Source organism: Wyeomyia smithii, chromosome 3 (assembly GCF_029784165.1).
Source record: "Wyeomyia smithii strain HCP4-BCI-WySm-NY-G18 chromosome 3, ASM2978416v1, whole genome shotgun sequence".
In the NCBI taxonomy this organism is placed as follows: domain Eukaryota; kingdom Metazoa; phylum Arthropoda; class Insecta; order Diptera; family Culicidae; genus Wyeomyia; species Wyeomyia smithii.
In genome coordinates this window covers 190,477,264-190,504,844 of record NC_073696.1, presented here as the reverse complement: position 1 = coordinate 190,504,844, position 27,581 = coordinate 190,477,264, and the positions used below count along the sequence as shown (strand labels likewise).

At 41.8% G+C, this 27,581-nt stretch overlaps 2 protein-coding genes across 8 annotated transcripts in view; one reads left to right on the top strand and one right to left on the bottom strand.

Moving 5' to 3' along the window:
• The window catches only part of LOC129733224 (ras-specific guanine nucleotide-releasing factor 2-like), a 502,518-nt gene that overhangs the window by 390,272 nt on the left and 84,665 nt on the right, over nt 1–27,581 (top strand). The gene's annotated exons all lie outside the window — the stretch shown is intronic.
• On the bottom strand, nt 16,463–17,959 carry LOC129728943 (uncharacterized). The gene has a single exon (XM_055687420.1). It carries the CDS (start codon nt 17,957–17,959, stop codon nt 16,463–16,465), a length of 1,497 nt encoding a protein of 498 aa, XP_055543395.1.

Sequence of the window (27,581 nt, the reverse complement as noted above, 5' to 3'; positions counted from 1 at the left end):
AGATACTCATGCACGAGTTTGCTCTACGCAGGGTTCTATTAACATGAGTTGTTTTCACCTGAAAAGACTTAGTGTGGTTTGTGAGAGTTTAGAATATGGGTTTTGCTGCTAACTGGAATCTTAAGCTTCAATATTTCGATTTATTTAGCTTTTGAGCAGATGTTCTATGTATCATATTCTAATATGACTAGTTAGAAATTTCGTCAGAAAATTAAAGACTTTATTTTGGTTAATATGTATATCGGCATGTCCTTGATTTTGAAGGCTTTGGTTGCATGGAACTTTGCAAATTTTCATTTAATAGGCAATCATTACGTCGACAAGTAAGAGAAAATCGACGTGAATTATCTCTGCGCGTCTACGTCGGCAGGACAGAATAGAGCAGTTCTGAATGTCTTCGCGAAAGGAGAATACCTCTGACTACCATACCACGGGAGGCTGCAATGTTTACACATCGTTGGCCGTTATCAGATGGAACAATGGTTTCCAAAACTTTCACTAAAACATGTACAAACATGCTAACAAATGACTGGTATATATTAAGTTAATTCAGTAATTTTTGTCAATCAAAACAAGAGAAAAGCCGGGGGCCTAGTGTGGTTGGTAACGTCTCCGCCAACCACCCTCGACGCCAGGGTTCGAATCCAACCGCCGACATAGGTGTCGATGGTTGTGAGGTGGCGTGATCCACTCACAACCAACCCAACTGGTCTAGATTCAATCCTAGCCGACACCGGGAGATTTTCTGAGGCGAAAAATCTCTGAGATCACGCCTTCCATCGCATGAGGAAGTAAAGCCGTTGACGCCGGTCCGTTAATAAACGGGTCGTGAGTTAGGGTCCTGGGTGTGGAGTCGCCTCCCTGGGCGTCGGTGATTGGCCACAACAGTGGCGGAACTAGACCGACGGAAAACAAGCAAGAAAAAAAAACAAGAGAAAAGCATGATTGTATGTTAACACAATCGATGCAGCATAAATGAGACTGATTTGTTATTCAAGTTGCAAACCTAATCAAAAGTTGCGGAAATTTCGCACGATATTGCTGAGGATTCGCACCATCCCACTTTTGCGTGTAGTTTGTTTTATATATGGTTTTGCGTTTTTTTTCTATTTAGTTCTAGATTTCAGACACAACCATTTACAATAGATGAATGTGATATGAAGGACTTCTCCTATGTTCTAGTGACAAAATAAAACACTTCGTTTATATCGTTCGTACACGGTAACAACTGATCGGTGCCGTTCCGTTTGAGTTCGTAACACCAACATTCGCTTATGCAGTGTAAATAGCTTACACAGGTATTTGCAGTCGTGGAAGCGTCACAATGTTGTTCACTGGAGTAAACTTTGTATGATTTGTGCATTATCCAAACGCAGATGAGTCTTTTATTGCATCATCGGTGCTGGCTGCATAATTTTACATACAAGCAGAAACTAACCTGCAAAGTCCCGGATGGTGACCGGATGATCAGACTTTCCCGGAACTGGTGCGATAGAAAAGAATAGTTGTACACAAGGCCAGACACGTAGCCAGAATTCCAAGCCAGGGGCCGCTAAGCTTCCGCCTCGGGCTTCCATTGTATTGAACTGCATCCCCAAACAGAGGGGGGATGGGGATTACTGGCAACGTCCTTGCAGCGGGCTATTCGGCAGGAAAATATATGCAAATACCGATAGCCTTCCACATCGTGTGCGCTGACGTTACGAGAGATGCAAATTCTGTTAAGTTCAGGCTTTTTTTTTTGCTGCATATTTCTCTCGGCTTGTGTGTTTGTAAAATACAACCGGCAAAAGGAGGGCAGACTGCATCAAACGTTCCGGTTTGGAATGTTTACTCTTTGGTAGAGCTTTTTCTTGTACACTTTGTGTGCTGCTTTATATGACGAGCGATGCACGGAGGACATGCCGTTTCCATGATATATAGATTCTCTATGTTAGACTAGTGGGTGACAGAAATAAGCTTGAAATCTTGTTATTTAGTATACTGATGGGTTGAACAATTTTCAAAAACACGTCTTAAGCTATATTATGAGTATTTGATACAATTCTGGTGTCTTTCAAATGCAAATAAAAATTGGTTTATTTTGAATAGGCTGGCAGCAATTTTCGGCAGCAACACCGTAATGCCTCTGCAATTATCGCTGAAACCGTCCACTGATGACTCGGGCACCAAGCAGTCAAACGGGTTTAAAAAAGTTGTTTTTTGAGCAATTCATGATGTTTTTATTGATTTATTTCTCTTGAATTTGTCATTAAACCCTCTACTAGCAGTATGTTGTTTTAAAAGGAATGGTAGAGCTTACATTTGAAGTAGAAAAAAAATTGGCCGCCATACTGGATATTATCGAAAAACGTGTTTTGAGCAAGTTCGCAACCAGCGATTTTCGATAAGACACCATTATTGGAAAGCTGTGGAAATTGCTTCAAGATACTTTTATAAAATTGGGCAGGTAACGAGTTTACCTTACCATTCGAATCACTTCGAGAAAAATAATTCTGATTTGATCTTCTCCAGTTACGATTAAACACATTATTACCCCAGGTTAATTGAAATGGATCAAAAAATTACTGAAAACCAATGCAGGAGCTGCTGTTTAGTCAACAACCCGTCGTGAACAGCCAATGGGGACCCACCATCGTCTTCTATTTTCTGCTGGCAGAGATAAGGAGGATTGCAACAATAAACGCGGGCCCACTTTATCTGCTTGTTTTGTTTTCCTTTTTGTCCTAGCAAGAATGCGAAAGTCCGGTGAAAGTACTCTGCCACCCTAAAAGCTAGTATCTGCCGGGTAACTAAAGCAACCTGAAGAGTAGTTAATCACCTGTGGATGGTAATCAGTTACTAATTTTGTTTTAATATTTTCTTCTGTCAATGATTCCTTGTTCTGTTTTAGTGACGATATAGCCATGTGATCATAACCTTTTGTATCGGCATTGTTTCCAACATACAATGATGTTAGTATATGTCGTGTTTTAATTTTTGTTGTCAGATTGTCCTATGTCAGAAGGGTTTTATCAACCATACATGTTGGCAATAATTTTTAAAATGAATAATTAACTCATAGCTGTTGAATCTATATAACAGTAATTGTGGTGTAAAAATATAAGTTAGCCCTGAGGTCTGTGTATAATAAACAGAAGGTCAAGTTCCGGTAGCGATATGTGGCATATAGGTTTTACTCGTGCTTTACTTGTCAGCGCACAAAAGGACGCTCGAAGTAAGATTTTTCATCTAGCAACTTACGATTAAGATCCCACGGGGTTCATCAGCTCTTGTTCACCCGTAATAAAGCTGCTAGCAATTGCTGAATACACGGTTGAGGACTATACTGGGGCCTATTTTTCATCAGTAGGTACGCTAGATACTGATAATATGCCATATGGAATAAAATATGCAGTTACTTTTTTACGATGATGTTTCAATATTTGACATGACACAATATGTTATGGTACTTAACAAGGGCTTAATTATTTGCACACCTGAGGCAAGCACATTTTTATTATTCACATCATATCATTAAATCCGGACAGCCGACTATTTTATGAAAGGATTTCAAGTACGTAGGTACATCATATAATTATAGTTGTCTGCTACCTCAGGCGAGTTTTACTTGCTTGTCACTTGATTCATTTTCTTCGCGAATCACAAAAAACTGGAGGTTTCGACATCGTTTCACAGAGATCTATTCTGTAATGTCTGCAGGATAATTCTATTCATCGATTTGAATGCGATTACTTTAGTAAACAGACTCAAAAAGTGGCCACTCCCACACCCAGGCAATACCATATCATAATTGCATAAAAGGACTATAACCATTTCCGTTTTTTTTCATTTTAGATTCTAATTATTGCACCGTTGGTCGAGAAATTTGGAGCACTTAGTGTGCCCGAGCGAAAAAAGGGGTAATTTATTTGAAATAGCACAATGTAGCTTGCAAATGAAATGTGAAATTCTCCTCCGCAAAAAGCTTCGCTGCGTACGGGGCAGCAAGACTAAGTGTGTATATATAGAGAGGTAATCTACCGCAACACAGCCAACTTCTTAGAGCTTGGGGTTGGCACGGCAACTGGAGGAAATCGAATCAATTTTACCTGGAGGGAGGGTGGAGACATGGGAACGGTAAATGATGAGGGCATACTGCGGAATTAATTACGCCGCTGGACTGGTGGCTAATGAATTCGGGTTGCCTAAAGAAGCATGGTCACGTACCGTACCTATATGATAGTCGACATTGTGCGCGCCAATGAGGGGTGAACGCCTTTGGGAGATTTCACGAAATTAACAGAAGGCAGAGGGGTAAAGAAATATGAGCGCCGGTAAAGAATGCTATTCGGAACTACTTTTTTTGTAGGATTTTAACTCTCTCGGACCTTTCGACTGAGCATTCAGAAGGACGGGGGGGATGAAAGGAAAATTGCGTTCGCACTGCCTAGAAATGGTTGGAATTTGTTGGCCGAACGATGAGAAAATAACTAAAGAGTTATATTGCTCATTAGAGATCTCATTGTTTCCCACGAAACTGATAAAAAACAATGGGATGAATTATTATGTCGAGAAACTTTATGTAGAAGGGCGCTGAAGTGGCTGCAGAGCGAATTTTGTTGTATATGTGATTGCGATTTGCTTGCTAATAGGTTAATGACAGAACCATTTCGGTCTATGATTACTTTATTTAACGTTAAGCCTAATAAATCTCTTGACTTTTTAGCGGTTATGCCAAATGAGCCATTGTTCATCTTTTGACACTACCCACAAAACAAACCATATGTCATCGAACGGAAAAAGTGATTTGAACGGATAGCACAGTATCCAGGGAATCTATTGGGCGGCATAGCACTTCCTAAAGAAACATTTTCAAGCAGGTTCCAACGACCTTAGCAGCGTGAGGTCAAGTTTTGTCATGCTGTAGAATCACTCTTTCTTGACTCTATCTGTAGTATAGCAGTTTTCAATCAGCTTTATCGCGTTGAATCGCTACCGTTTCGCAGTATTGATTTTTCATCTGAAACCGGATGTACAGCTCATAATAAAACATATTGATCTCTACACTTACCACTCTCATTTTTTTCGTGGATTGCTGGAATGAATCCACTTCTGATATTCATTCAATATTATATGTGACAACTCTTGGCTTTAATTACTACTAGACATCATCGTGGCCTTGATTCGACAACACTGACTAGTGTGACACAACAATGTCACCTTTTACCACCTCAAAACTTTTCAATTGAAGTAGTTATGATTTTTTTGCTACTCCCCAAAAATTTGCTAATTTCAATAAAATGAGTTATTCTTGAAATGATTTCCGCTCTCAAAGCGTGGAACTTTTGAGGTGGAATTGAATTCCCACCCACGCTATTTTACAACTTCAAATAAATGATTGGTGTTAGCACAAGAGTAAAATCCGGCAAGTTTGTTAATTTTCTGGTCGCTTATGCTTATATTCATTTTCATAAGACGTGTAATGATTCTCGTTTTCTTGTTATTGCTGGTAACCAGGGCCGGATTTAGGGTTGTGGGGGGCACTTATCAGTTGTTAAAATCTAGTAAAGGAATATTTGATACAAAAATATGAGTTGAAGGAAGGTTACAAAAGAATTGTGTCAAGTAGTTCTATCGAAATTTCAGTTATTTCTAGGTGAAACGATCTTGAAGCCACAAATGGCCTTAGAGCCATTACTTCGAGTTTTAAAAAAAAAACAAAGCTTAGATATAGTTAACGCGTTCCCTCTGAAGCGTTATTAAGTATTGCTGAATCTTTTGCCTTTGAAAATTCGAAGTGGTGGCTCGAAATCAGCTATTTGTGGCTTCAATACGGTTTTACCTTAGAGGAGATTTTTATTTTTTCTGTATTTAGTCATGAGTCATGAGAAGTGAACTTTTATGGGGGCTGTGAAGTGTGGAGGCCTTGGCTGTAATTTGTAACAGCTTAGTTTCGGACCTAACATGCTTGGCTTCCTCTCCTGGCATCATCAAATGTAAGAAAGTCTCAGTTGGCTGCTTTACCGCTTGTCTTTGGTGCTACCGTTACAATATACTAGTTGGCGGTCTTTTCACGTGACGAAAATATAATGTACCTTCGCGCCAGAGATGTTAGTTTTCAGCAGCTAACATATGCGTACAGTGATATGTTTGGCTTAAATTGGGAAAAATAGGGGTCGAAACGCTTGCGAATTCTCTTTGAAGTTGAATAAAAGCAACATGCACTGAAAAATGCTTATGTTTTTTAAGATATTCAAAAAATCTGTAGATTACCGTAGATATTTAGAAAAGTTCGTCGATTTTATCTACAGATCCGTGTATCCGTAGAAGTGAAACAAATCTATAGAGGTAGGTACAACGTTTGTCTGTATACCTTCAAACAATGTGCAGCGCAGTCCGTCCTCTTTTTCGAATTACCTCATTCTATCATCTACGCCGCGCTGCCCGCAATGCTTCATCCCTTTTTTGCTTTTTGCTCACACACATTTCCTCTTCTACTCGTCAAACGCCTTGGAAAACTAGAATTTCTCTCACACAGAGTGAGCAACTAACCACATTTAGTAGTTAAGTATTTTAGTCGCAGAGTTCATTTCCACTTCAAATCATCGCATGCGAGGCGGAAACAATTGTTTCCTCTATCAGTTTCAGAGGGAGATGTTTTCGTTAGTTTCTCCGTTACTAAAAGATAAGTTGGCCAAAGAACAAAACATTCACATTGAAGCCACATCCTGATCGATTTTGAATTTGATATTATAGGAAGATTCAAAACTCACCATGGGTGCGTATTCTGCAGAATGTTAGATTTTATACTTTATCTTGCGTTACGATTACGCAATTCTCAGTTGTTTGCCGAGCAATTTATCTCACTGAGCTTCTGCTCCGTCAAATTTAGTGCGCTTATTTGCAAGTTAAACTATTACTCAGCGCTATCTCTACAGCAGATGGTGTGAAGCGCATTGAATGAAAGCTCATAGTTGTTAAGAGAGGTGAAAATTGTTTTTTCTTCAAGATCAAGATGAGCAAAATGAAACCTGTGTAGCATTAGTCCTTTTCGTATGTTTTTACCTAATCACACGGGGTTTTCATCATACAGATGGCATCATCGTCGCATCTTTATTCTGTACAAACGAATTTACATGTTTTTTTTTTTGTTAGAAAAATAGCATAACGTTGTTCAACGGTGTGAACTTTTGTGATAATAATCTACTATACAAAAATGGAATTCCGTAACGCTTGATCTTAATAATGTTACTGCCTCCGTCGCAGTGGAGTACAGTCACCACCATCATTTTAAATCGTGCAAATCAAAAAAATAATCGATGACATGTAGGTTTTTTTTACATGAAAATGTTTGTTAACGTTCAGGAAAGACATTTGTGGAACAATCAAAAGTATCTGATTGCTAAAACTTGAGATTTTATTCACAAAACCTGAATTAATCCACCTAGTGGTGCAGAAACCTTTGTTATACTAACTATTACTTTATACATATTAGGCCAGTCAATTACAAATCGTATACCAACGTAAGTCCAATTTCAATAATGAATGAAATAAATTTAAAAGACAGTTTTCAGAGAGTTAACCAAAGACGATCATTGAATTAAAGCTTGACGTGGTTTTCGCAAATAATATGAATGTTACAACTGGAGTACATGAGTCTTATTTTTCGATTACTGGCTAGACTTTCGATCACTGGCTATAAGCAATAATTTTTTTTTTTTGAAATAATCGAACGTGGGGAGTAATAGAAAACATCTGATTTCACACTAGAACAGCAAATATGTATGTTAGTTTAATGCGGTTTTACTTATTCGCTCTATTTTCAGAAATCGTAGGACCTAGATTTAAGAATCAGCATCAAGTTTTTTTTAGAAATGGAAGCAAACTTCAACAAACCTGCTCTCGAAATATAGTTCAGAATTATACAGGAAAAAATTTAGCTATTGATGAAAGTTGTCAATTTATTTCTATCTCAAATGCATTATCTGGAAATGAAAGTTCTCCACAATCTTTGAGAATTTTGGATTTTCAGAGTGTAGGCGAGAACATTATTCTTTTCGAAAGCCTAGGCTGTATGAAAAAATCCGAAATAAAGACTTTTTGAATCTTGCTGCGATAACGAGAAGTGGAAAACCATGGATACTCTGTTTGCACCTAGTCTTAAATTAGAAAGCAATATTTATATCTTACATTGGCATATTGTATCATTCATAGAGATAAGTGACCTTTCAACTGCGCACACTAGTAAACGTGTATAGCCATGTAGAGTTGCTTCAACACTTTTTTCTTATTTTGCCAATCACGTTCACCAGCTACTTTAGATTCCGGGTCACAAATTTAAAACATAAAAAAAGTGTTCAACTGAAAATTTTCCAGCTGTTAAAAACGTAGCATTGCAAACAAAACAGTGATTTATTTGTGTTTTTCTCAACGGGTGGCACTAACACATACGTACGTAAATAGGTCTATACATCTTTGGCAAAGCTTTTCAAAATATCTGCATCGTTAATTGTTTTACATTTGCACACTGTGGGATCAGATTTTACTACAATGCTTGGCTCCCGAATGCTGAAAATTTTTCTCACTCTTCGCAAATCTAGGTTCAACGTACAATTTAGTATATATTTTATAAGAAGTGAGGACGGAAGCTTTGGAAGCGAGAAAAGGAGCTAAGTAGGCATTGCAGTTCCTTCTAAAATCTGGTTCAAATTTTCAAGAAAAAGCTAAAGGGTAATTTATTTACACAAGTTAAAACGCACTACGAAGAGTGTAAAGATTATGAAAAGTTGTCGATGATTGTTGATTTCCTTTGAGAAATAAATACAATACCGTGCTGGATCGAAATCCGTACACCTAAGGACATGATAATCTTCGACGGTCAATATAAAATCAAGAAATCACATATTGCTTTAAACATGTTTAGTTATAGATCTACTTATATTTTATCACTATTTTCCAGCAAAATGATTAAAATCACTCCGAAACTCGAAAAAATCATGTTTACATAGAACATGTTTTGGATCGAAATCCGTACACAGTTTTTTTTCTGAATCAAAACCCGTACACTTTTGAATCGAAATCCGCACACACGCGATATAGACTGGATCAGAGTCCATACAACAATAAATCAAACTCCGTATAGATGAAGAAGTACAAAAATGAACATCTTTTATTTATAATTTATCTTTCAATTACCGAATAAGTATATTTTGTGGATCAACTGGCTCCAAAAGTTTCACACGGTTTTCTAATTTTTGATATCAGCTGAAATAGTGCAATTTTCGTAGCGTTTCGTAGTAGCCGGAACGCCGGAACCTCTCGAAGCTTCCCGGTACGACTTTCCCTTGCGCACCTCAGTCACAGCTCGTTTAAAATTGTTTGCCGTATATTTATACTTGTTTTCTTCCATTACATGCTGAAAACAAGAAGAAAGTTCAACAATATATGCATGATACACACGCTGTACGGATTTCGATTCAAGCAAATAACGAGAATCAAAATCCGTACGGCACAGTTTTTGTTGAATAAATTTAACTTACACTATTTATTAGACAATATACAGCTCGGAAATGACAAAGACTTACCTTTTCCATCAATTTTAAAAAGTTTCACAGAGTAAAACACTTATATCCCACTTGAAAATCGTTTTTATCTGAAGAACGTTTCCTTAGTAAATTCTCTAACGATACAACGAAATGACAACTGAAACCGATACACGATTGATTTTTCATTTTTAATATTTTTATTTCATGGCCTACCGGCGCATAGTTTAACTTAACAGAAGGTCAACAACTCAACGGATATGTACATGTAACTATCATATGAATTTTCACTTTTATAATGCTTAAAACTGAAGAAAAACATCAAGGTGTACGGATTTCGATACTGTACGGGTTTCGATCCAGCACGGTACGAAAAAACTGTGGAAGTGTAATGACTAGTTGTGAGTCACCCCCATTTGGGGACAATTTGTTTCTGCGGTTTAGCAACACTGCAATTTATAACCTTTGTTCTTTTTGTGCTCATTCTCGATTATACTAAAGCAGAGTTAACACGCTAATAAAACGTTTATCTTTTGTTTCCTTGAAAGTACCGCGTTATTCATTTATTCCCGAGTTTTTCCCTCTCTTATCCGAGTTTTCCCACGGACTGTGTTGCTGTACCACTCATCAGGATATTTGGCACAGTATCGGAAGGAAGGGAAATCGGTTTGTCGGAAATTCCGAAGACACGTGCGTTAGTGATACAAAAGTTGTAAGATGGCGGATAGCGTGAAGGTAACCTTCGCAAAATTAAATGGCACGAATTACGGCTCATGGAAATATCGCATGAAAATGTTTCTTGAGCGTGAGGACATTTTTGATGTGATTGAGAAGGTCAAACCAGAAGAGGTTGACCCGAGTTTCGAACAGGGGAAGAAAAATGACCGCAAGGCTCGTGCGACTGTCTCGTTATTCGTGGAAGACAGCCAGTTGCGTTTCGTCAAAAAGGCCGCAACTGCGCGGGAGATGTGGGAAAACCTCCAAACCTACCACGAAAAAGCGACAATCGGAAATCAAGTGATGCTTCTCCAACAATTGTGTGGGTTGAAGCTTGGTGAAGGTGGTGACGTTGAAGAATATATTGATCAGATCGAAAATCTTTATGAACGACTCGATAATGCCGGAATCGAGCTGGGAGAGCTTCTACGGATTATTATGATGCTGCGTAGTTTGCCCCCTTCATATAATAGTTTTGTGACGTCATTAGAAAATCGACCGCAAACTGATTTGACAATAGATTTTGTGGTAGGAAGATTGCGTGACGAGTATTAAAAGCGAAACCATCAAGACGGTGGCAGAGTGGAAAAGGCCCTGAGAACAGAAGTTACACCGAGAGTTGAAAAGAGGTGCTTCTTCTGTCATCAGGTGGGCCACTTTAGGAAGAATTGCCGCAAATTTCTGTCCGCAAAGAACAGCAAAGCAGAACAACCGAAAAAGGTCGTTTGGGAGCAGCAAGCGAAGCAAGCTGTGGTGAAACAAGCAGGGCAGCAAGCAAAAGCAAAAGAAGGTGTTGTTTGTGGTGCGGTATGCTTTGTTGCTGGGGAAGTGATTCCTGAAGTATGGACAATCGACAGTGGTTTTACATGCCACATGACAAATGATAGAAGTTTCTTCACGAACTTCAAAAGCGACGTAGTGGTAGATGTCACACTAGCTGACGGTTTTGTAACAAAATCTACTGGTTGCGGAAGTGGAATTGTTTTTGGAGTAAACGGAAACGGGCAGCGTATTGCAATAACGCTAGAGTACGTTTTGTATGTACCTGCCTTAGAAGGTGGACTGATTTCTGTTCGAAAAATGGCGATTAAGGGTTTCGATGTCGTTTTCAAATCTAACGTGTGCCATATCACTTCCGTGAATGGTGACGTCGTGGCAGTTGGTGAAACATATGGTAACCAGTATAAACTTAAAACGACAGAACATTGTATGACGGTGACGGGAAATCACAGTGAACAGTGTCAGCACACCAGGCACCGACGGCTTGGCCACCGGAGCATGGATATCATGAGTGTTATCCAGGGCAAAGATCTTGTTAGCGGTATTGAGATAAAAGATTGCGGGGAGCAAATAGTGTGCGAGTGATGTCTGAAAGGAAAGTTTAGTAGAAAACCTTTTCCGCAAGTAGCTGAGCGCAAATCCAAACAACCCCTTGATATTATCCACACGGATCTTTGTGGACCTATGGAAAATCCAACACCTAGTGGGAATAAGTATTTCATGACTATGATAGACGACTATAGTCGGTTTTGTGTGGTCTACTTGTTGCAGGTGAAAAGTGAGGCAGCAGATAAAATAAAGGAGTACGTTCGTTGAGTCGAAACAGCGTTTGGTAGAAAACCTAAAATTGTGCGATCTGACGGCGGTGGTGAGTATATTGGCCATGAACTTCAAGCGTTCTATAAAGCTGAAGGTATTGAGGCGCAATTTACAACTCCGTACACGCCTCAGTCGAATGGCATTGCAGAGCGCAAGAACAGAACGCTTCAGGAGATGGCGAACTGTATGCTGCTGGACGCAAATTTGCCAAAATGCTTTTGGGGAGAAGCAGTGTTGACAGCCACTTTTGTACAAAACCGGCTACCCTCGAGAGTTGTTGATCAAACGCCATTTGAACTATGAACTGGTGTTAAACCGGACCTTTCCAGGCTGCGGTTTTTTTGGGTGTGCTGCCTATGTGCATATTCCAGATGCGAAGCGTAAGAAATTTGATCCCAAAGCCAAGAAGTTGATTTTTCTGGGATATTCTAGCTGTCACAAGGGCTATCGTTTTTTAGACAAAGATACGGACGGCATCATCATAAGCCGTGATGCGCGATTCATTGAGTTGAGTAATGGATCTGAACTGCAGGAGAATCAGAAAACGTCTAAGGAGACTGAGTGTGACGCAGAAAGTGAAGTGATAGAAATAATGAATAAGGGCGACAATTCGGCAGAAGAGCCGGATGAAAGTGATGCAGTTTCTTTGTACGAAGATGCGGATGAAAGCGATTTTTTAGGTTTTGAAGAGCCTTTAGGAAGAAGTTAGCGAAATACGCGAAATGTACTACCGAGAAGATTTGACGATTATATCATCGGGCAGGTTACTCATGGCGAAGAACCAAGTGATTATTAAGAAGCGATGGCTTTAGCTGAGTGGAAGAAAGCAATGTGTGAAGAAATCGATGCTCATAAAGTGAATCAAACATGGCACTTAGTTGAACCGCCAATCGGGAAGAAGATTATAGGCTCGAAGTGGGTGTTTAAATTGAAAAAAGATTAAGCTGGTAGGGTGGTTAAACACAAAGCGCGTATAGTAGCTCAGGGTTACACCCATACGTTTGGTGTGGATTACTCCGAAGTTTTTGCACCGGTAACTCGCCAGACTTCACTGCGGGTAATGTTGGCCGTTGCTGGCAAGAAAAAGTTGGTGCTGAAGCAGTACGACGTAAAAACGGCGTATTTAAACGGTACTATCGACGAGGAACTGTACATGCGGCAGCCACCAGGCTTCGAAGTACCTGGCAAAGAGAAGATGGTGTGTAAGTTGCAGAAAGGCATTTACGGGTTGAAACAGTCGGCGCGGTGTTGGAATAAGGCCCTACACGCAGTGCTTCTCGAGCAAGGCTTTAAACAAAGCAACACAGATCCATGTGTTTACGTTCGTAAGGGCGAACGTCCCACTGTTTACCTACTTGTGTATGTGGACGATCTTCTGCTAGGATTTTCGGAGGAGCAAGAGTTGGATATTGTTTTTAAACGCTTGCGTGAGCGATTTGATATCATATCGCTTGGTTTGGTGCGGCATTTTTTGGGCCATGATATTCAAAAGGAAGATGGCTATTATACGCTACGTCTAACTGCTTATACCTGCTTATAACTGCTTAGGAAGTTTGGAATGGAGAACGCACATCCTGTGAGAACTCCGATGGATTCTGGTTACACATCGGTGAATAATAACAGGCAACCATTCGAAGATAAAACTTTATACCGTAGTTTAGTTGGAGCGCTTCTATATATAGCGGTGAATGCTAGAGCGGATCTGTCAACTAGCGTTGGGCTACTTGGTAGAAAGATGCAGGAGCCGAATAAGAGCGATTGGATGGCAGCGAAACGAGTTTTGCAGTATATAAACGCAACTAAAGAGTATAAACTGAAGTTCTGTCCAGGCGACGGTTGGGAACTAGTGAGCTATTCTGACTCAGATTATTATTATTATTATTATAGAATTTTGACACTTCTCAGCAGATTTGCTGGAAAATTTCACCTACCCCGGGCTATCTGTTATGCCAAAGGGGTTAGGCTCTGTGGATCTCATTAACCAGTTAACTTACATCCTAACGTCGTTTGCTTCGATGGATCAGTTATGATGATTCAGAAACCTTCGAACTGTGTTGCAGGTCCCAAGAATCACCGCTTTTTGGATGTTGGGTAGTTCTCTTCGCAGTTCCAACTCATCAAGAGAGCGCAGTAGAGTACAGGGAACTATTCCAGTGGCGGAGATAATAACTGGAACTATACGCACTTCCTCAAGTTGCCACATCTGCTTCAACTCCTCAGCCAAATCGTGGTACTTCGTTATCTTGGTTGAGAACGTCGACTGAAGATTACGATCTAACGGCACAGCGATATCAATGATGGTTACCCGTTTCATTCTTTTGTCGTAGACCACAATATCAGGGTGATTGGCACGTATGAGGACATCCGTTATGATCTCGCGATCCCAGTACAGTTTGATGCAGCTATTTTCCAAAACCGGGTCTGGCAGATATTTGTAGCAGGGCACATACTGGTTCACCAGATCGTGCTTCAGTGCAAGTTGTTGGTGCACAATCTTGGCAACCGCATTATACCGACCGAGATAGGCTATCTCAGCTAACGCTTGACAGCCTGCGACGACGTGCTCGATCGACTCTCCTACTAAATTGCACTTACGACAGCGGTCTTCTATGTTTTCGTGCAATATATACCTGCGGTAGTTCTTCGTCGCAACGACCCGGTCCTGGATGGCCACCATGAAACTTTCTGTTTTCGAAAAGAGCTCACCTCGCACCAGCCACGTATTTGATGCCACTTTATCAATATGCGTTTGCTCTAACTGATGGGGGTGCGTCCCATGCAATTCCTTCTGCTTCCACGATGCGACCTTCTCTTCTACAGTTTTCAGGTCGCAGTTCAGCTGATATTCCTCCTGCGCCAGACGCAGGGCGCTGAATCCATGATCTGCTCGACAAACAGTGCGATAAATATCATGACGGTTCTGGCTCTCTCTGAAATATTGTCGCAACTGCTGGATCTGGGAAACGCATAGCGCTTGGATATCGGTGACACCAATTCCGCCTTCAATACGTGGCAAGGTGACTCTTTCGGTTGCTGATTTTGGGTGGTGCGAACGGTACTTGGTGAGCAACACTCGTAACGCTCGTTCTATCGCCTCCAAATCCGTTTTGGTCCACTTGACCACCCCGAAGCTGTATGTCAACAAGGGCACGGCAAACGTATTTATCGCCTTTATCTTGTTGCCGGCGGAGAGGAGCGAATTCAATATACTGTTGACACGATGCAAGAACCTACCCTGCAGCTCTTTCTTGATCACCGTGTGGTGAATACCTTTCAGTTGCAGGAATCCAAGGTACTTGTACGATTCACCTTCAACCATACATCGTGTCTCCTCTCTCTTGTTGATGCGGAAACTGTCGGCGTCCACCACTTTACCTCGATGGAGGTTGACTAGTCGACATTTATCGATACCAAACTCCATACAAATATCGTTGCTGAACGTCGATACCAGCTGCAGTAGAAGTTGCAGTTTCTCTTTGGTTTCCGCAAACAGCTTCAGATCGTCCATGTAGAAAGTGTGGGCTACTGTTGTACTCGTTGTCCCACTTCTCAATTGATTGCCATAGCTGCATCGGTTGAGTGCTCTGCTAAGGGGGTTCATTGCAAGGCAAAACCAAAGCGGACTAAAGGTATCGCCTTGGAAAATCCCCCTTCTTATGCTGATAGTTCTGGACCGCAACACCGTTGCCCCGTCGGTAATGTGGAGCGACGTATTCCACCGCCCCATTGCGTGCTGCATCAACCTGATGACGCCATCGTCTATTTTATACAACTCAAGTACCTTGATGAGGTACGGATGGGGTACCGAGTCGTATGCCTTCTTATAGTCGATGTACGCCATGCCAAGGTTTCTCTGTTGCCGGCTTGCCTGACCAACAATAACTGCATCAATGATGACTTGGTCTTTGCAGCCTTGCGTGTTTTTCCGGCAGCCTTTCTGTTCTTCGGTCATCACCTGGTTGGCGTCGCAATGATCCTGTATTTTTCTAGTAATTACCGACGAGAGCACTTTGTACAAGCTTGACAAACAGGTTATTGGCCCGTACTTGGCTGGGTCAGCTGTATTACGGTCCTTGGGTAGAAGATAAGTTACCCCTTTAGTGATGAATTCAGGGAGCTCTTGGGGATCTCTCAGCTCCCTGTTGAAACAATCCGCTATGCGCCCATGGACTGTGGAGAACTTTTTATACCTGAAATTGTGCACAAAATCAGGTCCTGGTGCTGCCCAGTTCCTGGTATACCGTGTAGCCTCACGAATATCCTGGGCGAAAACTGCTACAGCGGGCATGCATTCAATTCCACCACTGTACTCCTCTTCTTCTTTACTATTATTATTATTATTATTATTATTATTATTATTATTATTATTATTATTATTATTATATTGTTATTATTATTATTATTATTATTATTATTATTATTATTATTATTATTTTTATTATTATTATTATTATTATTATTATTATTATTATTGTTATTATTATTATTATTATTATTATCCGAATTTCGCACTTCTCAGCATATTGCTGGAACATTTCACCTACCCCGGGCTATCTTGAATGCCAAAGGGGTTAGGCTCGGTGGATTCGTCAAGTTTGATCCTAATCCTAATACCGTCTGCTTTAGTTGGATGTGTTGTGGTGGTTCAGAAACCTTCGTACCGTGTTGCAGGTCCCAAGAACCACTGCTTTCTGTATGCTGTGTAGTTCATTTCTCAGCTCCAACTCTTCCAGGGAATTTATAAGGGCATAGGGAACCAGTCCAGTAGCAGAGATTACTACCGGGACTATACGTACACCCTCAAGGTGCCACATCTGCCTCAACTCCTCAGCCAAATCGTGGTATTTCGTAATCTTGGTCGAGAATGTTGATTGGACATTACGATCTAACGGTACAGCGATGTCGATGATGGTTACCCGCTTCATCCTTTTGTCGTAGACCACAATGTCGGGACGGTTGGCACGTATCAGGACGTCCGTAGTGATCTCGCGATCCCAGTACAATTTTACGCAGCTATTCTCCAGAACCGGACTCGGCAGGTACTTGTAGTGGGGCACATACTGGTTCACCAAATTGTGCTTCAGTGCAAGTTGTTGGTGCACAATTTTGGCGACCGCATTATGTCGACCGAGATAGGCTGCCTCTGCTAACGCCTGACAACCTGCGACGACATGTTCGATCGTTTCCCCTACCGCATTGCACTTTCTGCATCGATCTTCCACCTCTTCGTGCAATATGTACCTACGGTAGTTCTTCGTCGCAATGACCCGGTCCTGGATGGCTATCATAAAACCTTCTGTCTCCATAAAGAGATCACCTCGCACCAGCCACGCATTTGATGCCACCTTATCAATATGTGTTTGAGCTAACTGATGGGGGTGCGTCCCATGCAGCTCTTTCAGCTTCCACGCTGCGATCTTCTCGTCCGTAGTTTTTACATCGCAGTTCAGCTGGTAGTCCTCTTGCGCCAGATGCAGGGCGCTGAACCCGTGGTCTGCTCCACAAACAGTGCGGTAGATTTCGTGACGATTCTGGCTTTCTACGAAGTACCTCCACAACTGCTGTATGTGAAAAGCGCAGAGCGCTTGTATATCGGTGACACCCCTTCCTCCTTCAATACGTGGCAAGGTAACTCTTTCGGTTGCTGATTTTGGGTGGTGCATACGGAATTTGGTGAGCGACACTCGCAACGCGCGTTCTATCGCCTTCAAATCCGTTTTGGTCCATTTGACCACCCCGAAGCTATATGTCAACAATGGCACGGCAAACGTGTTGATTGCTTTCGTTTTGTTGCCGGCTGAGAGGAAGGACTTCAAAATACGGCTGACACGATACAAGAACTTTTCCTGCAGCTCTTTCTTGATCGCGGTGTGGTGAATACCTTTCAGTTGCAGGAAACCCAAGTATTTGTACGATTCACCTTCAGCCATACTTCGAATTTCATCTCGTTCGTTGATGCGGAAACTGTCGGCGTCCACTAATTTGCCTCGATGAAGGTTGACAAGTCGGCATTTGTCGACACCAAACTCCATCCGGATATCGTTACTGAACGTTGTCACCACCTGTAACAGATGACGCAGCTTCTCCTTTGATTCCGCAAACAACTTCAAATCATCCATGTAGAAGGTGTGGGTTACTTTTGTACTTATAGTCCCACTTTTCAATTGATAGCCATAGCTGCATCGGTTGAGTGCTCTGCTAAGGGGGTTCATCGCGAGGCAAAACCATAGCGGACTGAAGGTGTCGCCTTGGAAAATCCCCCTCCTTATGCTGAGAGTTCTAGACCGTAACACTGTTGCTCCGTCGGTAACGTGGAGAGACGTGCTCCACATTCCCATTGCGTGCTGCATAAACCTGATGACACCATCGTCTATTTTATACAACTTCAGTACCCTTATGAGGTACGAGTGAGGTACCGAGTCGTATGCCTTCTTATAGTTCTTATTATTATTATTATTATTATTATTATTATTATTATTATTTTTTTTTTTTTTTCTTCACATAACATTTATTTGACACGGCACAAATACAATTTAATGTTTAACGGCGCCAATTATATCTGATGACTTAAAAACTAAAGCAAATTTTTTATCCTCGCTGCCGACTACGAGCTGAAATTAAGTCTAACTTAAAACTAGCATGGGATTTCCAATCAGTGTTTTGTTGTTCAATGGTCGTCTGATAATCGTCGAATGGCATGTATGGATTCGTTCTGCTGAGCCACGATGTCGTGAGTTGGGACAGAGGCTCGTAGTCCTTGGGTCCTGGTTCTGTTGTGCGGGGTCTGGTTGCTGGTTTTGTGCTTAAGGTTCAAACGTGTTCTTGTCGTTTTGTTGGGTGTAGACGGAGGGGAACGGGACTAGACTGGGGCGTGGATGGATTTCAGGAAAACGTATATAAGGGACATGTAGGATAGGTCACGGCTCGCCAAGACATCACGAACAGGAACAGCCGGCTGCCTACCCTCGGCCTGCAGGGAAGCTATTAATTTAGACCTGGCGTCACGGTGTACAGGGCATGACCAAACCACATGCTCTATGTCGTGATAACCTTCACCACAGGCACAGATACCACTTTCCCCGAGCCCAACACGACGGAGGAGCGCGTCAAATCTATAGTGATTGGACATAAGCCGGGACATCACGCAAATGAAATCCCGACCTACATCCAACCCCTTGAACCACGGGTTCGTCGATACTTTGGGGATTATGGAATGTAACCACCTTCCCAATTCCCCTCTGGTCCAAGCATTTTGCCAACTGATGATCGTATTCTGACGTACAAGTGCGAAAAATTCATTAAAGGCAATTGGTCTTTCATAAATATCACCGTTTGTTGCGCCCACCTTAGCCAAAGAGTCCGCTTTCTCATTACCCGGTATCGAGCAGTGAGAAGGGACCCACGCTAAGGTAATCTGAGTATATTTTTCGGATAAAGCACTCAGATGTTCCCGTATTTTCCCCAGGAAATACGGAGAGTGCTTAACATCTTTCATCGATCGGAGAGCCTCAATGGAACTGAGACTGTCCGTAAAGATGAAATAATGGTCCGTGGGCATTTTTTCGATAATCCCTAGGGTGTACTGAATTGCAGCTAATTCTGCGACGTAAACAGAAGCAGGATTATCGAGCTTATGGGAGACGGTTAAATTGTTATTGAAGATACCGAAGCCAGTGGACCCATCAAGAAGTGATCCGTCAGTGTAGTACATATTGTCGCAGTTGATGTTTCGATATTTATTGGAAAAAATTTTAGGGATCTGCTGCACGCGTAAATGATCCGGGATTCCACGAGTTTCTTCTATCATGGATGTATCGAAAAACACAGTAGAATCAGAAGTATTTGATAAGTCGACACGATTTGGAATATTCGAAGAAGGGTTAATATTTTGGGACATGTGATTGAAATACAATGTCATAAAACGGGTTTGAGAATTAAGTTCGATTAACCTTTCAAAATTTTCAATCACGGGACGGTTCAAGACCTCACATTTGATTAGAATACGAGAAGACAGGCTCCAGAAGCGGTTTTTCAATGGTAGTACTCCAGCTAAAACCTCCAAACTCATCGTATGGGTCGACTGCATGCAACCTAAGGCGATACGCAAACAACGATATTGTATTCGCTCCAGTTTGATCAAATGTGTGTTTGCTGCGGAGCGGAAGCAGAAACACCCGTATTCAATAACAGACAATATCGTTGTTTGGTAAAGCCTTATAAGGTCTCCTGGATGGGCTCCCCACCATTGTCCGGTTATTGTACGAAGAAAATTCACTCTTTGTTGACATTTTTTCATCAGATACCTCACGTGACAACCCCAGGTGCCTTTAGAGTCGAACCAGACACCAAGATATTTGTGTACCAAAACCTGAGAAATCGTTTTACCCATTAATTGTGTTTGAAGCTGAGCAGGTTCATGCTTCCTAGAAAAAACTACTATCTCAGTCTTCTCCGGAGAGAATTCGATACCTAGCTGTAAAGCCCAAGCAGACAAATTGTCCAAGGTATCTTGCAATGGTCCTTGCAAATCGGCAGCTTTGGCTCCTGTAACAGAGATTACACTGTCGTCTGCAAGTTGTCTTATCGTGCATGAATCTGCCAGACATTCGTCGATGTCATTTACATAAAAGTTGTAAAGAAGGGGGCTTAAACATGAGCCCTGGGGAAGACCCATGTAGCTAATGCGAAAAGTTGCCAAATCGCCATGCGTAAAATGCATGTGCTTTTCGGACAACAAATTGTGCAAAAAATTGTTCAAAATTGGAGAAAATCCTTGTCGGTGAAGTTTACCCGAAAGAATGTCAATAGAAACGGAATCAAAAGCCCCCTTAATGTCCAAGAACGCAGACGCCATTTGTTCTTTACGAGCATACGCCAGCTGAATATCTGTTGAAAGCAACGCAAGACAATCATTCGTCCCTTTGGCACGGCGGAAGCCAAATTGAGTTTCTGATAGTAGACCATTTGATTCGACCCAGTGGTCTAAACGACGGAGTATCATTTTTTCCATCAATTTCCGGATACAGGATAGCATTGCAATCGGCCTATAAGAGTTGTGATTAGAAGCTGGTTTCCCTGGTTTTTGGATGGCGATCACCTTCACTTGCCTCCAATCCTGCGGTACAATGTTTTGCTCCAGGAACTTATTGAACAAGTTCAACAAGCGCCTCTTGGCATTGCCGGGTAGATTCTTCAACAAGTTGAATTTGATTCTATCTAATCCAGGCGCGTTATTGTTACAGGACAGGAGGGCAACTGAAAGTTCTGCCATCGTAAAAGGTGATTCTATCGCGTCGTGGCCCGGAGACGCATCGCGAACAATATTTTGCTCAGGAACAGAGTCCGGACATACTTTCCTGGCAAAATCAAATATCCACCTACTTGAAGACTCCTCGCTTTCGTTGACCGTTACGCGATTCCGCATTCTTCGGGCTGTGTTCCAAAGAGTGCTCATCGATGTCTCCCTCGACGTCTCGTTCACGAACCGACGCCAATATCCACGTTTCTTTGCTTTAGCCAAGCTTTTAAGCTTGGTATCAAGCTCCGAATACCGTAAATAGTCGCCAGGTATACCTCCCATCTGGTAGGCCTTAAACGCGTCGGATCTTTGCGTGTAGACATCGGAGCACTCTTGGTCCCACCACGGAGTGGGAGGCCGTTCTTTGATCGTTACGCCGGGATATTTCTTCGTTTGGGCTTGCAACGCGGCGTCGAGAATCAAGCCCGCGAGGAGGTTGTATTCTTCAAGTGGTGAATGATGTTGAATCGACTCGACCGCTTTTGAAATCATTTCCTCGTATAACTTCCAATCGACATTTCGTGTGAGGTCATACGGAATGTCAATTGGTCGCATGCGAGTTGACCCGTTAGTAATTGAAATAAGAATAGGCAGATGGTCGCTACCGTGAGGATCGAGGATTACCTTCCATGTGCAATCCAACCGTAGCGACGTCGAACATAAGGATAGATCCAAAGCGCTTGGGCGCGCTGGAGGTTTCGGGATACGTGTCATTTCACCGTTGTTTAAAATAGTCATGTCGAAGTCATCGCAAAGGTTATAGATTAAAGAGGAGCGGTTATCATTGTATGGGGAACCCCAAGCCACGCCATGAGAGTTGAAGTCTCCCAAAATCAAACGTGGCGAGGGAAGAAGTTCTATTAAATCAAAGAGCAGCCGTTGCCCAACCTGTGCTCTGGGGGGAATATATATTGAGGCAATACAAAGCTCTTTACCTTGTATTGTCATTTGACATGCGACAACTTCGATGCCTGGAATCGAGGGGAGGTTAATACGATAGAAAGAATAGCACTTTTTAATCCCTAAAAGTACTCCTCCATATGGGGTGTCTCGATCAAGGCGAATAATATTAAAATCATGGAAGTTGAGATCAATATTTGAAGTAAGCCAAGTTTCACAAAGGGAAAATGCATCGCATTTGTTTTTATTTATCAAAACTTTAAACGAATCAATTTTTGGTAAAATACTTCTACAATTCCACTGTAAGACAGAGATAGAATCCTTCATATACGCAGTTGAATTAGGCATCGAAGGATACAATCGCTGCAAGGAGAGGCCATTGGGCAGTCAACTGCTTCAAAAATGATCTAACTGTTGGGAGGAATGCTGTAAGAAAAATTTTAATTGGATCGGGTACATTGAAAGTTTCAAAAATCCAGTCCACAATGTCAGAAAATTTCACTAATCCAGAGTTTGTTTCATCAACTGGGAGTGTAAAAGGAGCAACTGGGGTTTTAGATGTTCCTGGCAGTGCTGGGAACTCCTTCTGGGACTTTAAATTTGCCAGCCCAGGAGGAGTTTGCTTCGGTTTTTCCGCAGCACTGTTTGGTTTGTTTGTAACCTTCATTTCACTTTGAGAAATCTTAGGACCTTTTCTGGGAAGTTTAGGAGAGGAAACACTTTTCCTCTTTCTAGACTCCCCAGGATTGGCGTAAGATGCTCCCGCTGGTGAATCGTCAGAATCGGTTTCCTCAGAGGGCAACAGATCGAAGGGGTTCGAAGTAACGGGAGAAGTGGTAACGGTCTTCTTCAGCATGTCAGCGTAGGAACGCTTTGAACGCTCTTTGAGAGACCGTTTTATTTTATCCCTGCGCTGCATGTACACCGGGCATGTCGAGAGCTCATGCAGATTTTCTCCGCAGTGAATACACTTTTCAGCGTTAACACTGCAAGAATCTTCCGCATGAGACTCCCCACACTTGCCACAACGTGCCTTATTGCAGCAGTAGGCGGCTGTATGGCCTAACTGCTTGCAATTCAGGCAGTTCATGACGCGGGGCACGTAGAGCCTCACAGGGAGACGAACCCGGTGGATCGAGACGTGGCTTGGTAGTGCAGACCCGGCGAACGTAACTCGAAACGAGTCTGACGGAGTGTATACTGTTTTGCCACCGATGATCGATGCTGACCGCAATTGCTTGCAGTCGAGCACCTTTACTTCGGGACACGTTTTGTTCTTAAAGCACCCTTTGGCACTTTGCAGTATACACTCGACGGACAGACTCGAATCGGTTATGACACCGTCGATCTCCACGTCTCGTGCGGGTATGTAGACGCGATACTCGCGTGTGAAGAGCTCAGAGCAAGCTATATCGTTGGCCTCTTTCAGGTTACCGACCACGACACGGAGCTTGTTAGGCCGGACCTTGGAAATTTCGGTCACGCCCTTGTACTCCTTCGTCAGGTCTTTAGAAATCTGCAAGAGGTTCAACTTTTTCGATTTCGGTCCTGCCTTTGGCCGAAAATAAACAGTATAGCTGCCCTGGGCTCCGTCTGGGTAAAGCCTGGGGCGAGGGGGGACTGAAGAATGAACAGGGGAGGGGGTAACAGAAGGGTCAGGGTCAGAGGGGTTCGGGGATGGTGGCGCGGGAGGCGAGGGATCTACATCCATCGCGCTATGTTTAGCGCACTAGCGCTGACAAGAACACGTACCTTTTTATTTCTCCCTTCCAGTAAGGTTGGTTGTCCGATCGTTCGAAGTAGCAGCCGTTACAGCCAGCAGCACCAATACAGCAGCACCAAACAGCCACCAGCAGCGAGCCAGGTGTGAGATCACTCCACACAGCGATACGACTCGCTGACACTGATGGCTTCTTCTTTTTCCTCGTTTGTGTCTCGTCCACTGCTGTAGCACAATCCAGCCAGCAGCCAAATCGGCTTACGCACCAGCTGGCAGTCACGATGCGAAACAGTTGCACAAAGGAACGACCTTGAACCCGGATTTATTTCACTCGACCAGGCAAACAATGCCAACACTTGTTCACACGTCTTTTGTTTTATACTCTATCGGACCGATCACCAAACACGTCCAGTACTGATGCGTGTTCGGCACAGAATGTATTATTATTATTATTATTATTATTATTATTATTATTATTATTATTATTATTATTATTATTATTATTATTATTATTATTATTATTATTATTATTATTATTATTATTATTATTATTATTATTATTATTATTATTATTATTATTATTATTATAACTATTATTATAATTATTATTATTATTATTATTATTATTATTACTATTATTATAATTATTATTATTATTATTATTATTATTATTATTATTATTATTATTATTATTATTATTATTATTATTATTATTATTATTATTATTATTATTATTATTATTATTATTATTATTATTATTATTATTATTGTTATTTATTTCCATCTGACCCGCAGTGGTCTTAATGAAATGTTGATACACCAACAATAACAAGCAAAGAACAAAGAGCGACATTAACAAAAAGATTTCCAGCAATACAAGCTATCTAACAAGCACATGAAACATTTTTAAACTATCTTATGCACTTCATGAGTCGTCTTAACCTATTCTTGAAAACGTCTATGGTTACATTAAAGTCAAAATAGTCAAAAAATCTATTGAATACGTCACACATCGCCCTTATAGGTTCGTTCTGGCCGTAGTTAGTACGTTGGTAGTCAAGTCTAGAAAGTTCCATGATCTCAGGCTTCTCGTAGGCACATAGATGTTGAGTTGAGAGAGAATGGCCGGGGCATCAATTTGTCCAGCGAAAACTTTCCCCACAAAAACAGCTCTCGATATTTTTCTCCTTTTTGCTAAAGTGTCCATATCCAGTAAACGGCAGCGATCAATGTATGGAGGGAGCTCACTCGGGTTACTCCATGGTAGTGTACGTAGTGCATAACGGATGAACCGGCTTTGCACAGACTTAATTCTGTTCTTCCAAATCTCCGCATTGGGGCACCAAACAACAGCAGATGTTTCAAGCACCGACCGCACCAGGGAAAAATATAATGAACGCAGGCAATATGGGTCTGAAAATTCTTTGGCGATTCGAATTATAAACCCTAGGTTCCTATTTGCTTGTGCAATTATGCTCGTGTAGTGATCTCTAAAGGACATTTGATAATCTAAGAGCACACCAAGATCCTTAACTACAGTGACTCTTTCAAGCGGCTGACCAGAGATTGTGTAACTCCACAGGATTGGTTTTTTTCTACGGGTGAATGAAATCGCAGAGCATTTGGAAATACTAACTGTCAGGCAATTGCGTATGCACCAGTTATAGAAAGCATCAATATACTGCTGTAGTTCCTCACAGTCAGCTGTAGATCTGACGACGAGGAAAATCTTCAAATCATCGGCGTAAATTAATTTACATCCTGGCGGAATGACAAAACAAACATCGTTGAAAAACAAGGAAAATAGCAGCGGTCCAAGGTTGCTTCCTTGAGGCACGCCCGACAAATTCACAAAACTACATGACTCGCTGTTTCCTAGTTTCACAGACAGAGTACGACCAACTAAGTAAGATTGAAGCCAGCCGACCAGATTCGATGTTGCACCCAGCCGCTCAACTTTCGCCAACAAGATGTTGTGATCCACGCGATCAAATGCTGCTTTGAGATCCGTGTAAATAGAGTCTACTTGAGCACCATCTTCCAAGTGTTTGATACAATGAGAACAGAACTGTAGCAGATTCGTTGTTGTAGATCTTCCAGGAAAGAAACCATGTCTACCGAGATGTACGCTTTGCTTTCGCGAAGCAGGACGCCCCCTACCAATACTTCAAAAAGTTTGGACCCAGCGCATAATGAAGTAATCCCGCGATAGTTAGCTGTATTCTGTTAATCCCCTTTTTTAAAAACTGGGAACTGGGATCTCAGGCTTCTCGTAGGCACATAGATGTTGAGTTGAGAGAGAATGGCCGGGGCATCAATTTGTCCAGCGAAAACTTTCCCCACAAAAACAGCTCTCGATATTTTTCTCCTTTTTGCTAAAGTGTCCATATCCAGTAAACGGCAGCGATCAATGTATGGAGGGAGCTCACTCGGGTTACTCCATGGTAGTGTACGTAGTGCATAACGGATGAACCGGCTTTGCACAGACTTAATTCTGTTCTTCCAAATCTCCGCATTGGGGCACCAAACAACAGCAGATGTTTCAAGCACCGACCGCACCAGGGAAAAATATAATGAACGCAGGCAATATGGGTCTGAAAATTCTTTGGCGATTCGAATTATAAACCCTAGGTTCCTATTTGCTTGTGCAATTATGCTCGTGTAGTGATCTCTAAAGGACATTTGATAATCTAAGAGCACACCAAGATCCTTAACTACAGTGACTCTTTCAAGCGGCTGACCAGAGATTGTGTAACTCCACAGGATTGGTTTTTTTCTACGGGTGAATGAAATCGCAGAGCATTTGGAAATACTAACTGTCAGGCAATTGCGTATGCACCAGTTATAGAAAGCATCAATATACTGCTGTAGTTCCTCACAGTCAGCTGTAGATCTGACGACGAGGAAAATTTTGGACCCAGCGCATAATGAAGTAATCCCGCGATAGTTAGCTGTATTCTGTTAATCCCCTTTTTTAAAAACTGGGAACATTGTTGATTTTTTCCAGCGCTCTGGAAACACTCCTTGAGCCAGCGACTGGTTAAATATTAATTTTAATGGAGCACAAAGAGCAGTAGCACACTTTTTAAATACACTGGCAGGAATTCCGTCTGGACCAGGTATCATAGACGGCTTTAATTTCTTTATTGCAAGCATGATATCATCGTCGATGAATCGAACATTGTCTAGATTCATTACATTGTTTGGAACGTTTTGAAGAGCATTTTCTACCTGTACAGCGCTAGCAGGGGATGCGTTGAATGCACTAGAGAAGTGCTTGGCAAATAAGTTGCAGATGCCATCGCGAGTGTTTGCAACTTCTCCTTCCAAAAACATTTGCGAAGGGAGTCCGCTTTCCTTCCGTTTGTCATTTACAAAAGCCCAGAAACCTTTGGGGTTTCTTCTGAGGTTGGACTGTACACGTAGGATGTGCTTTGAATAAAGGATACGCTTATATGCTCTGTAGTTATTACTGGCCTGGGTGAAGTCTCGCTTTGTCAAGGGATTCCGTTGATGTGTGTATCTGCGAAGTGCTTTTGCTCTCAAACGTTTTAGTTTTTTCGACCGCTGATTTGACCAGGGTGGTTTCGGTCTGGGACGAGGAGCTGGAACGTGAAGACTGAACAACTGAAGTAAAATAGTTGAGAGTCTTTCTACAGCAAGATTAACATCCGTAGCATGATTTAGTGCCGTTTCCCAGTTGATTGCTTGTAACGAATCCATTAGTGCAATAAAATCGGGCGTATCATCAAAATCAACTGGTTGCGGAAATGCTTGAGTGACCAATTGAGGGGGGTGATGCGAATCCATTTCTAGTAGAGGC

Coding starts and splice junctions, on each gene's coding strand:
- LOC129728943 (XM_055687420.1), bottom strand. CDS start 17,959: ATGGATGATTTGAAGTTGTTTGCGGAATCAAAGGAGAAGCTGCGTCAT.